This window comes from Malus sylvestris, chromosome 4 (genome assembly GCF_916048215.2).
Source record: "Malus sylvestris chromosome 4, drMalSylv7.2, whole genome shotgun sequence".
Taxonomy (NCBI): Eukaryota; Viridiplantae; Streptophyta; class Magnoliopsida; order Rosales; family Rosaceae; genus Malus; species Malus sylvestris.
In genome coordinates, this window is record NC_062263.1 from 2,861,286 (window position 1) to 2,879,721 (window position 18,436).

At 36.0% G+C, this 18,436-nt stretch overlaps 3 protein-coding genes across 3 annotated transcripts; 2 read left to right on the top strand and 1 right to left on the bottom strand.

Annotated features, from left to right (window-relative positions):
- Positions 1-600: 600 nt before the first annotated feature.
- On the top strand, positions 601-3,543 carry LOC126618825 (15-cis-zeta-carotene isomerase, chloroplastic). The gene is made up of 4 exons (XM_050287007.1): positions 601-1,268; positions 2,109-2,255; positions 2,391-2,600; positions 2,945-3,543. The coding sequence occupies exons 1-4, from the start codon at positions 834-836 to the stop codon at positions 3,278-3,280; spliced, it is 1,128 nt and encodes a 375-aa protein (XP_050142964.1). The 5' UTR covers positions 601-833; the 3' UTR covers positions 3,281-3,543.
- A 5,630-nt stretch (positions 3,544-9,173) lies between these two features.
- LOC126619782 (aspartic proteinase 36-like) lies at positions 9,174-15,151 on the top strand. Its single transcript, XM_050288194.1, has 10 exons — positions 9,174-9,618; positions 9,759-9,888; positions 10,008-10,255; positions 11,177-11,404; positions 12,097-12,259; positions 12,391-12,464; positions 12,931-13,018; positions 13,484-13,559; positions 14,443-14,514; positions 14,679-15,151. The coding sequence occupies exons 1-10, from the start codon at positions 9,212-9,214 to the stop codon at positions 14,828-14,830; spliced, it is 1,638 nt and encodes a 545-aa protein (XP_050144151.1). The 5' UTR covers positions 9,174-9,211; the 3' UTR covers positions 14,831-15,151.
- Positions 15,152-16,584: 1,433 nt separating this feature from the next.
- Positions 16,585-17,463, bottom strand: LOC126619783 (uncharacterized protein At1g05835). Its single transcript, XM_050288195.1, has 2 exons — positions 17,069-17,463; positions 16,585-16,949 (listed from the first exon to the last, which is right to left on the bottom strand). Exons 1-2 carry the CDS (start codon positions 17,136-17,138, stop codon positions 16,636-16,638), a joined length of 384 nt encoding a protein of 127 aa, XP_050144152.1. The 5' UTR covers positions 17,139-17,463; the 3' UTR covers positions 16,585-16,635.
- Positions 17,464-18,436: the final 973 nt, after the last annotated feature.

Genomic DNA, 18,436 nt, shown 5'->3' on the forward strand with positions numbered 1-18,436 from the left:
AAAGGTGAGGTAATTCGGAAGAAGTTTTCAGTCACCGCATCTTACATATTGTTGCATCCTTCTCAATTCACTGTGTAGCTGATTCACAAAACTTGATTTATGATCCGAATTGTTCATGTGCGAAATACTAAGAAAACTCTCCACAAGGACTTTTTGTCACTTCATATTTTAGCATTATGTTTTATAATGTTAGCATTGCTAATTATAAGTTTCACTTTGAGAGAGTCTCTTTAGCATTTCTGCATAAATTACAATTTAAATATCATCTCTCCTAAAAATCAATTAAATATGGGATTGTTTGGTCATCAAACTGTATAAAAACAGATAAACAAATTTGATAAATGAATTACGAACAATCTACCTGCAACAATTGATTGACTAAACGTTAATTTTAATTGTTATTTAAAAAAAAAAATTATAGGATGAGATGCCATTTAGTTCTTGAACTATCACCTTAACGAAAATTAAGTCCATTATGATAGAGCTAAAATGAACCCTATGATCATTTGACCCTCGATTAAAGATAATAAAAAATATAATCACATATTATTTATTAAAATATTAATTTTTTTAAAAAGCGAGAGGCCTGGCCAGCATTCGGTTGGAGATCCACCACCCCCACCACCAGGTACAAGGAATGAATGGCTGAAGAGGACAAAAGTACCTTCAGTCCAAAACCTCCACCCAAAAGCATAACTTCCTCCAGATACTCCTTTCCTTTCCCTCCCTCTTCCCAGCAACCTTCCATCTTCTTCCATCTCTTCTTTCTTCTCTCTATAATCTGTAACAGTTAACAATCACAGGTAGTTCAGATTCCTCCACCCCCACTTTCAATGGCCTCCTCCTCCTCCACGTTTGTCCTCTCAACCCTCTTCTCTTCCTGTCCTCCCCAATCCCTAAACCCAGACAAGCCCAAGACCCCCTCCCTCTCATCCACCCGCCAAACCCTCAAAGCTTCCACCTTTCTGAAATCCAACCAACAACCCACTTTCCACCCCATCCCTCGCAACCAAATTCACTTGTCCCGCAAATTTCGCACCTTCATCACCGTCAGAGACGGCAGCGACGGCGACGGCGACGAGCAGCCGGTGGTGGGGGAGGACTCGGCTGAGTTTGTGTTGTCGAAGCAGAAGCTGTCCTCGTGGATTTATTTCACTGCAATTCTGGGTACTGTTCTGTTCATACTCAATGTGGCTTGGCTGGATAATTCCACCGGACTCGGAAAGCCCTTCGTCGACGCGGTTTCGGAACTTTCCGATAGCCCTGAGGTAAATTTTTTTTCTCAATCTCATTGTGGTAATTTTGATTGAGTACAAATTATTGAGTTTAAAGTTGGTGTCAGTCAGGTTGTTTGTATGTTGAGGAATTTAATTAAAGCTATTAATAACATCATTAATCATTAATCATTCATTAGGGTGTTACTAATTGATTGTGTTTTGTTTTAAGGTAACAAAGAATTGGATTGAATGTTTTGGTACACTCTATTTTTTTGAACCTTAGATTTGACTGATAAGAGTGGATGAAAACGAAATGGGATGGCACACCAATATGTTCGTATCAGATTGTAGGTTCGAAGCTGCATTACAGTGATATCTTGTGTTAAATCTCGAGAATAATTACACTAACAGTGGAAGTGAAAAAGGGAAGGGGATGTGTGGTCAGGATGTAGATAGTAAAATTTGTGAATGTTTAGTTGGGAATTGCGATAAAAGGAATCGTGTTTAAACTTTTAAATGTTGAATTCTGTTTATGGAAGCTATGGTATCAATTGTGTTGCTTTTATAATGACGGGGATAATGGGGGTGACAATGTCCATACAGAGCGGTCGTATTTAAATCTGGTTTAACAGTTGTTTCCTGAAAATAGGATAGACTCGATAGAGCGTTCATTTGGTTGAATTTTTGGAACAAGAGCATGTGCAACTTCCATTCTGGTTTCCTCTTAGGTGCTTCGCGTGCATTGATTAGGTGCATGCTTCTTTTTAGTGGAATAAATAAATAAATTCCCTTGTGTTTTGGTTTTCTTTTGATCAATTGCTGTATTGAGAGCTGTAAAATGTGATAAGGGTTTTGGTTATAAAAGCTGAGGTTTGAAATGGTATTCTGCAGGTTGTGATGTTGATCCTGATTCTAATATTTGCCATTTTCCATAGTGGTTTGGCTAGTCTACGTGACACAGGTGAGAAACTTATTGGTGAACGTGCTTTCCGTGTTTTGTTTGCGGGGACATCTTTACCACTGGCTGTTACAACTGTTGTGAGTTCCTCACTCTCTATAAGGAACTCTATCCTTCCTTTTCTATATCTAACTTCATTCGCTGCTACTTTTTCTGCGTTAAATTCTTTGTTCGACGGTGTGGAGGGAATTGACTTCTGAGGGTTTGTGATTCAGGTGTTCTTTATTAACCACAGGTACGATGGACTACAGTTATGGGATGTGAAGAATGTATTTGGTGTCCATGAACTTGTGTGGCTCTCAAATTTCGTTTCGTTCTTATTCCTTTATCCCTCAACTTTCAATCTACTAGAGGTAGCAGCCGTTGACAAGCCCAAAATGCATCTTTGGGAAACCGGGATTATGAGAATAACCAGGCATCCACAGGTAACTAGTTCATTTACTGGGCAATTGGTTGCTTTTTGGGTCTTTAGATGAATGCTGGTGTCAGTTCTAATGCTCTAGCTGGTCTGGATTTATCTGAGATCTTCTTATACCATTGACTTGTACAAAATGTGTTATGAACATTTTCAAGTTTAGATGCAATATGATGCCTTCGATTTTTCCAAAATCACTGGGCTGTTGTCGGTTTTTCTCGGGGTTTATTTGCAATTTCAATTATTCTCTAATATAAAAATGGTGTATTACGTTTGCCTGCACCTTCTGTTCTCTTTTCCTTTCTCTTTCTCCCTCGTTAAGACAATTTGGTAATGGTTTTGTATTTCCTTTAGCTGGCCGGACAGGTAATATGGTGCGTGGCTCACACGATTTGGATAGGGAACTCGGTGGCGGTGGCAGCTTCTCTTGGTTTAATCGGACACCACCTGTTTGGTGCTTGGAATGGTGACAGGAGATTAGCTATAAGATACGGGGAGGCCTTTGAAGTTGTGAAGAAACGAACAAGTATCATACCATTTGCAGCGATTCTTGATGGCCGACAAAAGTTGCCCAAAGATTACTACAAGGAATTTATTCGGTTGCCATATTTGTCAATCACTGCGTTGACGTTAGGTGCATACTTTGCACACCCCCTTATGCAGGCAGCCAGTTTTCGGCTCCATTGGTAGGAACAAGATACAAATGCATATGATTTGTACCGGATTGCGAACGTGAAGCTGGAACTGTATATAAACTGTGCAAGAGAGACAGGTTAGGTTCCTCGAGACGTGCTAATCATAGCCAGTAGTAGTCACAAGCATGTTGCATGTCCCTGATAGGCACTGGTATCATGAATCAATTTATCAAGAAATTGAGTATATAACATATTGTATGTACGGGGTAAGGCCTGAATGCTACGTATCATTCAATATTACAGGTGTTTTAGCCGTTAGATTTGATTTCCGCAACTATTTAGATTTTTTTTTTTTAAACGAAAATTTCAATAGTGCAGGAAAAACCTACTCTGATGCCATCATAAAAGATGGGAAATTTCTGTATATTATTGATAGGGAATACGTATGGGCAACGGTTATGGCCGGCAGGTAGCAACAGTTATGGCCGGCGGATAACCACGGTTATTTATTTATAATCATTTAAATTATTATCCGTATAACTGTTTACTCGTTGGATGGTTCTAGAAACGGGTATACCAATAACCATAACCTTTTATGAATGAGTAAATGTACTTGTAACCGTTTCTCCTTTTACCTATTTACCGGTTGTTTAACAAGTTGAAAATCAAAATAAAATTTGTCATAATTTTGTTTAAATTCCATAATAATTATATTTTCATTTTTTTTCAACTATTTTCATTTTCAAACTAAAGTATATTGTGCAACATACTTTTCAGCTAAATCCAAGCAAGTTTTTAATTAAAAGTTAAAACATCTAGACCAAGATTAAAATAAAATCAAACTGTGTATGATTACAAAGTTGAAGCTTCCAAAATCTTAAGGTAATCATTCTCTTGTATACCATAAGGTTTAAAGCTCCAAAAATTAGCCTAGCCTCCAACACATACCCAAAACTAAACCTTCGAACACTCTAATGCTTTGGCATGTTTAATCACAAAATCTTACGACCCATTATCACCACAAGAGACCTACAAAAGAAATGGACAAATTGAATTAGTATCCCAATCAATCAACGACAGCCAAAAAATAAAAAACAAAAATTAAGAGTTATCTTTACCACATTCACATCAGTATCGTCACCAAACGAGAAATCTTCAACACGAATAGTAGAGTTTGAACTTGATTCCACAATAAAAGTTAAAATTAGGCTAAGACGGTAAGTTATGGACATACATAAATAAAAGTTAAAATTAGTAGTAGAGTTTGAACTTGATTCCACAATAAAAGTTATAATTAGGCTAAGACCGTAAGTTATGGAGTATATATCTCTATTAATTAATAAAACACTCATTGTCAACCAAAACTCTATGAAATTACCAGTTTAACCCTTTAATTAAAACAGAACATGAATAAGAAATATGGGCAAAAATGTAATTTCACACAACTAAATTTTGCTTTTTTTCAAAGCCTCATCTACATGTAATCATAACATATCTCTAATTAAAAATAAATAAATAAATCTCACTCCCACATTCTCTACCACTCTCTTCCTCTCTCCTTCTATTTCAAAAACAAAAAATAAAAATAAAAAATTCTCACACACTTTGTGTGTGCACATATGCTAGTATATATAATGTTTGGGTAAATTACATAGTAGCCCCTCAGGTTTGAGGTCTATTACAATCCCATACAACGTCTTTAAAACATTTCACTTTCATACATCATGTACCATTTTATTTCAAAATAATACATCCGTTAGATTTTCCGTCCATTAATATGTTAAATGCTGACGTGGCTGCCACATTTGTGCTGATGTGGCTGCCAAATGTGTGCCACGTGGCAAAAATAATAATTTTTTAAATTTTTTTAAAAAAACCTAAATCTTCTAAATTTCAAAAAATAAAAATAAATAAATAAATAAAAACCCAGAAGCTGAACAAAACCCCAACCTCGTGAACCCCCCTCAGCCTTCTTCTTCCCTGCTCCCATCTTCCCCCACCCCATACCTGCACCTTTGAAGGAAAAAAAAAAAAACCAGAGAACAACCCAGATCCCATATCCCCGCGAAACCCATACCCCATACGACCACCCCCCAACCCAGATCCCATTACCACGCCCCCCCCCCGGCGCGAAACCCAACCCAGATCCCATTACCACCCTTCCGGCGCGAAACCCATATCCCCCCGAACTGCAAGGACGTCATCCTCACCCGCATCATCTTCGTCGTCGAAGACGACAACGAGCAGGAGCAGCAGGGCGACGATGAGAAATCTCGATCGATGGCGAGATCGGGTGGTGACGAAGGACCTCCATGAGGAGCAGAGGGATCAGAGAGAGAGCTCTGTGGTACAGGCCGCGATGCAGCGCATGACCCAAATTCACCACCACGGAAACGACCAAAACGTTGAGCCCATTCCGACCTAATCCCTCATCCTCAATCTCTTTTGGTTTATGAAGATATTGACGACGAGGATCGTAGTTTTGGGGTTATTGAGTCGAATTGCGATGTGGGTATGGAGGGTTTGGACCTCGATTTGAGTTTAGGGTTAGGGTCGGGGTTGTTGTTTGGATGGGGACCTCGATCTGATGTGGGTCGTCGCGGGGGGGGGGGGGCGGGGGAAGTAGTAGGTCGTGTGGGTTTTCAGGTAGGTCGTACAAAGAAGGGGATCTGGGTTGCGGGGATGTGAGGGGGTGAAGGTGGGGTGTGGGTTTTCATGTGGGTTGCAGAGAGGTGAGGGGGTGGGGGTGGGATGTGGGGTTGCGGGGAGAAGAGAGGAAGATGAGGGAAGGTTTCAGTTTTTTTTTTTAAATTTTTTTTATTAATTTTAATATTTAGAAGATTTAGGTTTTTTTTTTAAAAAAATTAAAAAATTATTTTTTTTGCCACGTGGTAGCCACATCAGCACAAATGTGGCAGCCACGTCAGCATTTAACAGACTAATGGATGAAAAATCTAACGGAGGTGTTATTTTGAAATTAAATGATATTGGATGTATGAAAGTGAAATTTTTTAAAGTTGTTGTATGAGGTTGTAATAGACCTCAAACCTGAGGGGCTACTATGTAATTTACCCATAATGTTTACATGAAATTTTACATAACGTGTACCTCGTATTTGACTTTACATTTTGATATAAGAATAGCCAAAATGTCTCAGGTTATATAAAAAAACGTATTTAATCTTATTTGTCCTCCACCATGACAATATATCAAAATCTTGAGCCTTGGGAAAGACTTTTTCCTCCAAGTACAAGTCTAAATCGGCCACTGAGTCAATTGAAAGCACCCCTCAATTTTGAAGAGCCAAGCCTTGCTCTTGTCCATAACTAAAAGATATATTTCAATTGGGATGTGATATCCATACATCATATTTTACTTCTCACACACATTTTTAATTTTCGGCCGTCGGATCGGATAAATTGAAGAAGATCAACGGACAAATTATCAAGGAGTGTGTGAGAAGTAAAATGGGATGTGTGGATAGCACACCCCATTTCAGTTAAAGATATAGATTTGATCTCATAATTCTTAATATTCATGAAATCAGTTTCAATCCTGCAAACCAAGTCTTTTTATTTTTTGATAAAAGCGATAGAGCTTCATTACCATAAACAACCAATTACAAGGGTGTCAGATGGGTACATATACTTCAGTGATCAATTTTTTTTTTTTGTCAAATGATAAATTTTGTTAAATTAGATGTTAGGTTAGTCATCGATGAAGTTTGAACTCACGCCATCATGTAAAAGCTCAACGTCTTTCCACAATTGTGATAAAGGGTCACTTGCTCCAGTGATCAATTTCTTGATCTAGAGGTAATTAACACTAAACACAAATAATTTAAAGCCCCTATACGGCCACTCCATAAACCACACCACTAAAATGAGGAGTCCTGAAGCAGATATGCCACATAGACGAGATGTGACATACCAAGTCTTCTTCTCTTAGACCTTAAGACTTGGACGCATATTGTATGGTCTTCGAAATAAAAGTCAAATAAAAAGCTTGCGGTTTCAAAATACGTTGTATAGATATCAACCCGCCAACGAAAAAAAAGGCAAACATTAATTGTCATTTGAATAGTCATTGTGGAACATTTTTGGGTTTAAATTTTACATAATTGAAGAAAACTTACTTGCAACTAAAATCAAATGTCGCGATATTTCAAACTTATCTTACATTTGTCACGTACTTTGTGTTTAAAATATCGAATAGAGATAGAAATATCAATATACAAATTTATGAAAATATTTACAGATATATTAATATCAATTGTGTTCGACATAAATTATAAAACTTACAATGGAGTGAGTATATCAACTCATTCAGATTAAGTCGAAAATTGAGAAAAATTCAAAAATAATTCAAAAGTTCAAAATTTGCAATGAATTCCGACAAAATTTATGTAGTGAATCAGTAAATATCATCAAAATTCATTGATTTTTTTATATTTCGCCGATATATAATGAAATTTCCATGGCAGTTGATATCGCGTGTTTGACATCGAATCCTATCACCATTGAATACTTGTTCCATGTAAATTCCTCGAGAAGAGTGAATAGTAATTTAGAAAAACTAATAAAAAAACTTCAAATCCTTATTTATTTTTTAATCAAAAATCATTTAATAACTTTATTTAATAATAAGAAAAAATATATATATATATATTAAAACCCCAACTTGCGCTGGGCGTGTCTCCTCTCCCAACTCCCCTCTTTCCACACTCTACTTTTTTCTCCCATTGTCAGCTACATAAATAGATTTATTTTTTCTCTTTATTTATTTTTTGCTTAGAATAAAAAAAAAGACTTCAAATTGAATTACATTCCCCAATTTTAATTTTGTGGTGTTGTTTTCCAATAGTAGTCAAGATGATGAAAGCTTTTCAATGTGCTTGGAATACAGAATGATACACCACGTGTTTCTATACAGGTTGTGAGATTTTTGTGTTAAAAAAATAATAACATAAAAATAAAATTTTTCATCACTTACATAATAACATGTGGTATACCATTTGTGTTACGGGCACAAGGAAAAATTTATCCAAAATGACACCCAAGCTCAAGAAATTGGATGGAGAATTACATTTATTATTGTAGGTATGTAAAAAAAATGAGGAAATTTTAATTTGGTAATTGAAAACTTTTTAAATATAATTACTGAAAACATAATCTTCTAAAGGTTTTGACCTATAGGGTCACTTCTGGGCTTTTCGTTTTCAGCGCAATGGGTGCTTTTACAGGACCAAAAAGTGTCTAAGTTTCAAACCTTATGAAACTAAACCAAGAATTAAACACTATTTATAAAACTTGACCAATAAGTAGACATTGTTCATGAAACTAGACCAATAAGTAAACACTATATATGAAATTGGACTAATAAGTATACACTATTTATGAAACAAAAACAAAAATTAGGCACTATTTCCAAAACTAAACCAATAGGTGAAAACTATTTATGAAACTGCATCAATTACTATATGTTATTTATGAAACTAGACCCAATAACTAGGCACTATTTATGAACATGATCAAGAATTAGACAATATTTTTTAAAGTTGAAAAAAAAATAGACATTATTTATGAAACTGGATCAGTAAATAATGTAGTACTGTTCAGTGTCTATGATGAACGCACGAGTCTTGCGCGTCAGGTTTTTTTATTTATTTATTAAAATTATGTCATTTTTATTAGAATTTAAGTTCTTTTGTTATTTTTATTAAAAAAAATCCTTAATATTTATTTATTTTATTAAATAAAATTATTTGATAATTTTTTATTAAAATAAACTTAGCGCAAATGAAAGTTCCTAATAATTTAGTTGCAAGCAAAAGGTAAATTACAAAAAAGGATCATGGGAAATGATCAAATTTGGATTTTCAAATGCCAAACAAGGGAAAAGAAAGAAATGAACAAAAGGGGAGGCAGTTATTAGTTCGTTTCGCGACTTTTGCAGTACGCGAGTGGGTGTGGGTCCCACCACAGTAATGCGCCTCTCACCAACTTGCCTCTCAGCCAACGACGAAACCAAAAAGACGATACAAATTCCTCCTTCCTTCCTTCCTTCCTTCTCGCTTCTGGCCTCTCCGGGTCTCCTCCTCCATGCCATTGCTACCCAACAACCCATGGCTTCAACGACGGTGTCGATCATGACGGCGGCGGCCACTCTGAGAAGCTCGTGCGCCAGCTTCTCCCTGCTATTCCTGCTCCTGATTTCAACCAAAATCACGATCGCCTTCGCTCTCAACAACGCCTTTCTCAGCGTCAAGTACAAGTACGCCGGCCGCGAGCCTTCCTTGAGCGCCCTTAAAGCTCACGATATCCAGCGGACTCTTCGATTTCTCGCCGGCGTTGACCTCCCCTTGGGCGGCTCTGGCCGCCCTGATGCCGTCGGGTACCCATTTCTTCTCTCCCCAATCCTTCATATATGTGTGTGTGTGTGTATATATATATATATATATATATATATATATGTTATGTGTTGTTTTGAGTTGGGTAATTGTTAATATCTTTTGTTTGTTTTGGAATTTGTAGTTTATACTATGCCAAAATTGGAATTGGAACACCTATCAAGGACTACTATGTACAAGTTGATACAGGCAGTGATCTTATGTGGGTCAACTGTATCCAATGCAGAGATTGCCCAAAGAGAAGCACACTTGGGGTATGAGATTGAGACCTCTCCATCTGATTCTTTACATCGTTTTCTTTTCGGGTTTTCGTTATTGTTTTGCCCCATGAATTGGTTGTGTTTAGCTTATTTCGGTTTTTGGGCAATGGCAGATTGATCTTACTCTATACGATGTTAAGCAGTCTTCCACTGGTAAATTGGTTCCTTGTAATCAAGATTTCTGCTTGGAGGTAAATGACGGTCCGCTGTCTGGATGTACGGCTAATATGACATGCCCTTACCTGCAAATATATGGGGATGGCAGCTCCACTGCCGGTTACTTTGTCAAGGATATTGTGTTTTATGATCGAGTATCCGGTGATCTTGAAACTACGTCTGCCAATGGGAGCATCATTTTTGGGTAATTTCTTCCTACTTGGTATGATATTTTGTACTTGATTGGAATAAATGCTTCATTGAGACTAATGCGTGGAAAGTTACACATAACTGTATGGGGAGAAACAAGTTCTCAAATCAATATTAATTCAGCCATGTTGAGAATATTAGTGGTCAAAGTAGTGAGAGGAAACTTGTTCTGTGCATAAAAGACAAAGATATGCAATTTTCAGCTGTAACTATGGACCGATTCTAAATTATGGTACAAGGAGAATTTAGTTCAAGGGTGGGAGGGTTGTAAGTTTGGGAAAAAATGGAGGGGATAAAACATAATTTTGGGTCAGGCTGATGATAAATGAGCTCTTAGTGGATAAATCAATGATATGGTGTTCCAAAATCTTCAAGAATTTTATTCTTCCAACTCAACAAAGTCCTCCTCCCCTAACGAGGAAGTTAGGTTAACTGCTTGAACTTTCCTTTTCTCCTTTTCTGTTCATTTCCCCCATTTAATTCTGCTGAAGTTTTTGTAACTCCTATGCTCTATGTGTGCAAAACTAAATACTTTTATCATCACAAAAATGGTCAAAGTAAACCATCAGCTGTTATTTTGCATTGAACTGTGTAATTAGGACAGTGTAGTATTTTGTTCTTCTTATAAATTTTGGATGGACTGCTTGTCCCTTGCTGGACAATGATATTCCACCTACTTGCTTGTTGTCATAAATTACTTTTTATTAAAGGAAAAGAAAGTGAACAAACAGTTGTTGATTGATAGGAGAAAACAATCTAACAGTTGTTGATTGATAGGAGAAAACAATCTCTCTCTCTCTCTCTCTCTCTCTCTCTCTCTCTTTCTCTCTCTCTCGATTGTGTGCCCATATACACGTGCATGTATATGTGTAATATGGTTACCATTCGTATGGTTGTATTGACGTTTGTGAAATAGGTGTGGTGCTACACAATCTGGTGACCTAGGCTCATCTGGGGAAGGAGCACTTGATGGAATACTTGGTTTTGGCAAATCAAATTCCTCAATTATTTCACAGCTAGCTTCATCTGGGAAAGTGAAGAAGATGTTTGCTCATTGCTTAGATGGCAAGAATGGAGGTGGTATCTTTGCTATCGGGCGTGTTGTACAACCAAAAGTTAACATGACTCCCTTGGTACCAAACCAGTATGTATTCTATTCTGCATTTTGATATTGTAATGTTTTCATTCATCTGTTTTATGTACATTTAAGTGGTATTTTGTGGTCGTTTTCTTGCTAGATAAAACTGGTGTTTTATTTTAGTACTTTTTATTCCCTTAATTTAGTGGTATTATATGTTTTAATTTTTTTCTTTGCATGTTAGGTATGTATAAAACTAGAGGAGAATCATCGGACTTATAATATGACTCAGATTAAAAGCCAAGCTTCCCAAGAAGTCAAACAACAAGTGCAAACATTTATTCTTATTAAGTTTTCAAACTTGTAAATATTATAAACTGTAACAGCCATTCAATTCAACCATTCTCTTAGATTGTTGAAGATAATTTCTGATTTTATAGTAATTCAAAAGCAATAAAACAAAGAAGACTGAAAAGGGCTAGAAAAAATTATCTATGTACTATATCTTATTCATATTTTCTTTTGAAACATGTCTAATATCTTCTTATCTTTAGGATTAGGACTTTTAACATTATGTTATCACTGCCCTTTCTTTTCTAAAAATGCTTTCAAGGACCTTATAAGAAGTACCAAATATTATTACTTCTATATTTTCTCAAATGTAGAATATGTTTCAATTGCATCTATGAGAATGTCACCAGAAAAAAATGCTCTTCTTTTGTTGGAAAATTAAGCTGCAATTTGTTATAAAAATTTAGGTCGCACTACAACGTCAACATGAAAGCAGTTCAAGTTGGCCGTTCTTTTCTAAGTCTTCCAACAGATGTATTTGAAGCGGGAGATAGAAAAGGGACAATAATTGACAGTGGTACGACATTGGCTTATCTTCCGGATGTGATTTATCAGCCCTTAGTAAGTAAGGTATGTGGTATGCAAGAACCTTCTCTTTTGGAGATTGTCATTCATTTTTTCCATTCATAAATATGATTTTATTATTATTTTTTAATCTGTGAATATTTACATCAGTATTGAATGAAATGCTTTCTTATTAGATTATCGCTCAGCAGAATGATTTGAATGTTCAAACTGTTCACGGAGAGTATACATGCTTCCAGTATCCAGGAAGGTATGGTGTATTCCATTGTGAATTTTCTTTTAGGAGTAATAGCAGATAAGAAAGTTATATATTATTGAATTTTGATTATTTATAATATCTTGAATGTTTGAGTCATTAGATTAAGATTTGTCTGGAGTGATATATTATTCCAGAGAGAAAATGCTGATTGGATCTCTATATAAGATGCTTAAATGCTAACTGGAATCAGATAAGACGAGCAATAAGTTTAGAAGGGATGCCACAGCCGTAAATGTTAAAATGGATATAAGTAAATCTGTTTTTGTGTGGATGTAAATCAATATATTCGTTATCTTGAACTTGTTCATTTGGAACAGATGTAATTTGGTAAGCGACCGGCAGTTTTTAGCTTTTATATAATGCTTGTCCATTATGTTTGTGTTTCTTATTCAAAATATATAAATTGTATAGTGCAGGACGCTTCCCTGATATTTGTACCTTTTGCTTTTTATTGCAGTGTTGATGATGGGTTTCCTGCGGTCACCTTTTACTTTGAAAATTCACTTTCGTTGAAGGTTTATCCACATGACTATTTGTTCCCTTACGTAAGTATATTATACTGAAATTTTTTTCAGGCTTTATTGATAAGTTGTTCTTAATTCTTATTCAGGTTTACCCGTATTACTAGCTTGTTTTTGCATTCATATCATTACCAACTAATTGGCTTTGGATTTTAGTATTCTGTGTGTTTAGTTTATGGGCCCAGCTAGCATACTTATTCCCGTGGTACCAATTATCAAATTTATTGTTATTAATTTATTTATAAGAAACTGCAATCCTGTAAAAGAAAAGAGGAAAGGGATGCTGAGGAAACCGGACAAGTTGTCCATCGAAGGGAGATTCCAACTAAAAAATTAAAATAGGCCAACAATTACTATATTTCTTCAGTTGCTACTATTTTTGTTTTTTAAAATGTGATAAATATTGGTTGAGCTATTAATGCAAGTATTGTTGCCCTCTCATTTTGATAATTTTTTATTTCTGTTCCACTATAATCTATTATTCTACAGGAAGGCTTTTGGTGTATTGGTTGGCAAAACAGTGGGATACAATCAAGGGATAGGAAGAACTTGACTCTTTTGGGAGGTAATGTCTCATTCTTAGTTTGTGTTAAGGAGTGGCTTTTCAGTTTCTTGAGTAAATATAGAACTTCCAAAATAAAAGGTCTAGAATCGTTATAGCTTATACTCCGAAGTTCAAGGCAAGACTTTCTTAGGTATTGTAAGTAATTGTAATATCAATTCTTCTTTTAAAGATTTATAGTCACGAGAAATCTAGTAAATAGAGGAGTCACATAAGGGTGTCTTGATTATTTTGCTTTTTGATAAGAAACAAATACTTATTACGAAAGGGGAATGTAAAAGGAAGGATGGACAAAAACAAAGTGCCTATAAAAATATTAAGGATCAGAAGGTGTTGGTAAACACTCAACGAAAAAAAAAAAAAAAAAAAACTTATGAGGAAAATATGGAAATTTTCTTTTGAAACTTAAGGACTGTAATACAGTTCATGCTGACTCACACCGTTGCTCTAGTAGTCATTGATACTTGTGATTCTCATAGTAACATTTACTTTAGGGTAAGATGATATCATAGATTCAGTGTTGGGATGCCAATGAGGAATTGAGGATTCTAATGGAACAATTGAACCAAATGTACCAATTAGACCGTATGTCCATTTTTTTTATTTGATGTAAAATTTCGCTTAATAAAGAATAATATTTGGGTTTAGCTCTATACTACGATTCCATGTATCATAAATATAGCCAACTTTCCCACACTTATTGTGTGTAGTATTATAAGTAATTATGGTTAATCTTCAGTATAAGCGAATCATCTCCAAATGCAACTAAAGACTGGGTAACTATAGCTTTATAAAGTTTAAATGACATGATATATGAGACGAGCAAGACACAAGAGAGTTGCATGAAATTCCCGGTGGACTTGATCATTTAAAGTGTTTCTTGCAGATTTGGTACTTTCAAACAAGCTAGTCCTATATGATCTTGAGAATCAAGTCATTGGATGGACCGAGTATAACTGTGAGTATCATGTTATTTTCTGTTCTCAATGTCTCTGTGTTCAAGTAATATGAGTACATCCTAATTAGGCTTACCGGTTACTTACCAGAGACAGTTTTAGACACTTGTCAAATGTGAGTTTCTCGTCTTTTTACTAATCTGAACTTTTCTATGGTCAATTTCAGGCTCATCGAGTATTAAGGTACAGGATGAACAGAGTGGAACAGTGCACTTAGTAGGTTCCCACTATATTTCTTCCTCTTCTGCTCCCTATTTGAATACCCGATGGGCTATAATCTTCGTGTTGCTAACCATGCTGCTGCACAGTCTAGTTTAGTGAAGAGGACAGCTAAAACAAAATACTGACAGCCAGATTTCAAGGTAAAGAAAGAAAATTAAAAAAAAAATAGAGAAAATACTATGAAAACTGTTTTTGACATGGTGTATAGAAAGGTTGTGATTTTGCGGGTCTATATTAACGCCAAAGGTGAAAACACAAGCTAGGATAGACTTATGGTTTTGAAGCTTCGCTATGGGTTTTGTATTTTTCTGCCCGTTGTGAATTTCTGAAGATTTCTGAGAATATTGTATATGCTTTCAAGTCTTGAACTGTCTCAACTTAGGTCCTGACATAATTGTACATAATATCGTTACTATATGTGTCCTCTGTTGCTCGATCCAGTGGTTCTGTGTCCTCTGTGACTCGATCCAGTGGTTCGATGGCTGCGCCAGTTATCGCTTCATTGTTTGTATTGCCCAGATGAATTGCCCACATAGTTAATTTCATCCGCACATACAAGATGCATGTTAAATTTCACATCATCGTGTGTTGCGTTACAGTTGCGAAAACTTTACCGGAGCTAATGTAAGATCTAAAGTTTTACGTTTTGGCTATCCTTTTTTTACCTCTCGCACTTTCTTCGTAATCGTATTCCTCGGTTTTCTTTTCTTTTGATTTGTTCCATCCAACGGCCAGAGAAAGACAGAGTTAGGTGCGGTAAGTGACGCGCACCCGACAACATTTTAATCGAAAGAAATGTGACAGCTTTGTAGACTAGGGAGAATACCATGGAAAAACAAAGTTGGTCGGGAGATGAAAACAATTGAGTTGTCAATGACAAATTTGCAGCGTTTGTCCGGAGAAGGAAATGAGGGCATGTTATGCCAAAACCAAGCCAATGATAAAAGTCCAACACTAGACAAAAATATGGCCCAAGCTATAATTTGTGCCCACGTTTTGGCATAATAATTTGGGTGGATCGTGCAACAGGTGAAAAAGGATGCGCATTATTGAAGCTAATGAAACATTTTAAGCCGATATTCTATAGTAAATTCATCTTACGTTTGGTTGTGATCATGTCTTTTCGAACTTGGGTTCGAAGGGAGGAGTACCCAAAACTCGGCTTTTTATCCAGAAATTGTTGCTGAATTTGGTCTCTTAAGATTTGAAATCAATATAATTGGTTCCTGAATTTGTCAATTGTCAATTATTTTGGTTATTCTTTGAAACCACTATTAACCACGGTTAAAGAAGGATCAAAATGACAAAAATACTCTCAATTTAATGAACAATGGGTCATTTGACAAATTTTGAGGGCATTTTTGTCATTTTACCTTTATTTAAAGGAGAATCTTCACGGAATGACCTAAATTTTTTACGTTGGACAAACTCAAGAACCAATTTTATCAATTTTAAATTTCATGGACCAAAGTGAGAAGTTATGTCAATCTCAAAGACCATTTTGGCTAAAAAAAACCCCCAAATTTTATCCTAAATTCTGAGTTACATAGCAAGTTTAAAGCTTCTATCATCAATTTGGTTTCTTTGGATCAACAAATGCTGTTTTGATCCATTTAATCTAGGGAACTTTAACAAAAAGCTCTCGGTACTGTTCACTTTAACGAAAAACCACATTTTTACACTGAAAAGTCAATCCTGATACTATTCACTTTACCCTTTATTTTGTCCTTATCGTTAAAACTCAAAGTTTTCAAACCATTTTCATTAGTTTTCCTTTTAATCTAATCCCCTACTAGCTCCATGCAGATGAGATTAAAGAAGAACAATTCACATGAACTAACAAATTGTACTAAAAGCAAAGGAAATTAGTGTATGCTAATTAATCACTTAATTACATTAAATCACTCGCATTGAAAGTACCAAATCTTAGGATACATGAGATACTTTGGGTGAGAGTAATTGAAGGAAAACGTCTGCAGAGGTGCCAACGGCAACCCGCCGTTGATGACACAATCATCGACGGCTAGCACTTTGAGCTGCCGGGGATTCACCAGAGCTTGAGGAAAGCTTCCACACTTCAAATGGACGTTGATGATTGGGCACATTGGGCACTTGTTGTTCACTTCCACCATGAATTTGGGAGAGCTTCCAAACTCCACTTGGGTCTGTTGCACTGTTGGAGCTTCCTCATTGATACTGCATTTTGCTCCCCATCCTGCAACATATATATACACATATATGTATCAAAATTAACCAAGTTAATTAAAACCCAAGTAAATTTTAGAGAGAAAGAGAGAGAGGGAGGGAGGGAGGGAGAGGGGGAGAGAGAGAGACCATGGGGGAAAAGAGAAGCAAGTGTAAGAGAAATGCAGAGAAGAAGCATGAAAGCTGGTTGGCAATGCATTGCTGATCTTTCGACTGTAAGATATCAAGTGAGAAGAAGGTTAAAGTGGTTGGATCCAGACTCTCAGCGTCTGGTTTATATAGAGACAATTAGGAGGAGCGGAAGGATGGGGTGGAGTGAGTAGCAAGCTTTTTATGTGGTTGATGTTCTTTCGGAAGAGAGCAACTTAGATAACACGAGTTATGATGCCCTATATCAATGATAACGCTATATAGACTGAAACAAACATATATTATGTTATTAGTACGAGACGCTGTAATAACAGTGTAGCCATGAAATCGATGAATCTCTTTGCTTGTTAGTTGTTAGAGAGCGGAGGGAGTCACATGCAATTGGAAGGGAAAAAAGGCATATGGAAAAGGAACTTAGGGCCAGTATTTCTACGTACAATGTTTCCCATACATACAAGCAGACTCACATGGCCAATGTCAGTGCCCGAAAAAGCTGACAACAATTCCAAGTTTTCTGTGTGTTGATCATATTGCTCTCTCTCTCTCTCTCTCTCTCTCTCTCTCTCTCTCTCAGAGACACAGAAGTCAGACCAATCACATGCATGAATCTTCATACAGTAGCACGGGTTTGTCTGCGTCAACTAATTATGCATGTAGAATGATGCCAGCCTCAATCATTCAATCGTTAAGTATTATTATCATGACTTCAAGCAAGAATGCTAGTAACATTTTCATTTGAAATCAGATTTTCTTGTTCTGTCTTCTCATTTTAATTTTGTAATGTTGCTTGATGATCAGACAGCTCATTAAAAATCAACTATTTAAGAATAATTTCCATATTGGGATAAAAAAAATTTGATCCTAACTTAAACCAATTATATGTATATGAATAAATTTCATACTATACCAAAGTTATAATCTTTCTAGTTCATGTTGTAAGAAACTTGCCTCTACATAGTAATAATTGTTTTAATTCCCAAAAAATGCAATGCCTCAGCGGTAAAAATTAAGATGAAGTAAAATATTGTTTTATTAGGATAAAGTAATATATTGTTTTACGTGGCTTATGTGATATAGGTATTGTAGTCATTTTGAACATATGGTGGGCCTCTATTGGACAACATCTTACATAGAATCAATTAACCGTCACCGTGTCATACAAGTTCAATAATGCATTGACATGTGGAGAAAAGCTTACACATGACAATACACAATGACGGATTCAGGAAATAATATTATGAGGGTCTGTAAGAATAGCGTGCGTAGCGCGCAAATTTTTTTTACCATAAATAGCATGCATATCGCCATTTCATCAAGTCTTGGTAGGCCTGAAGTTATTTGGCAAGG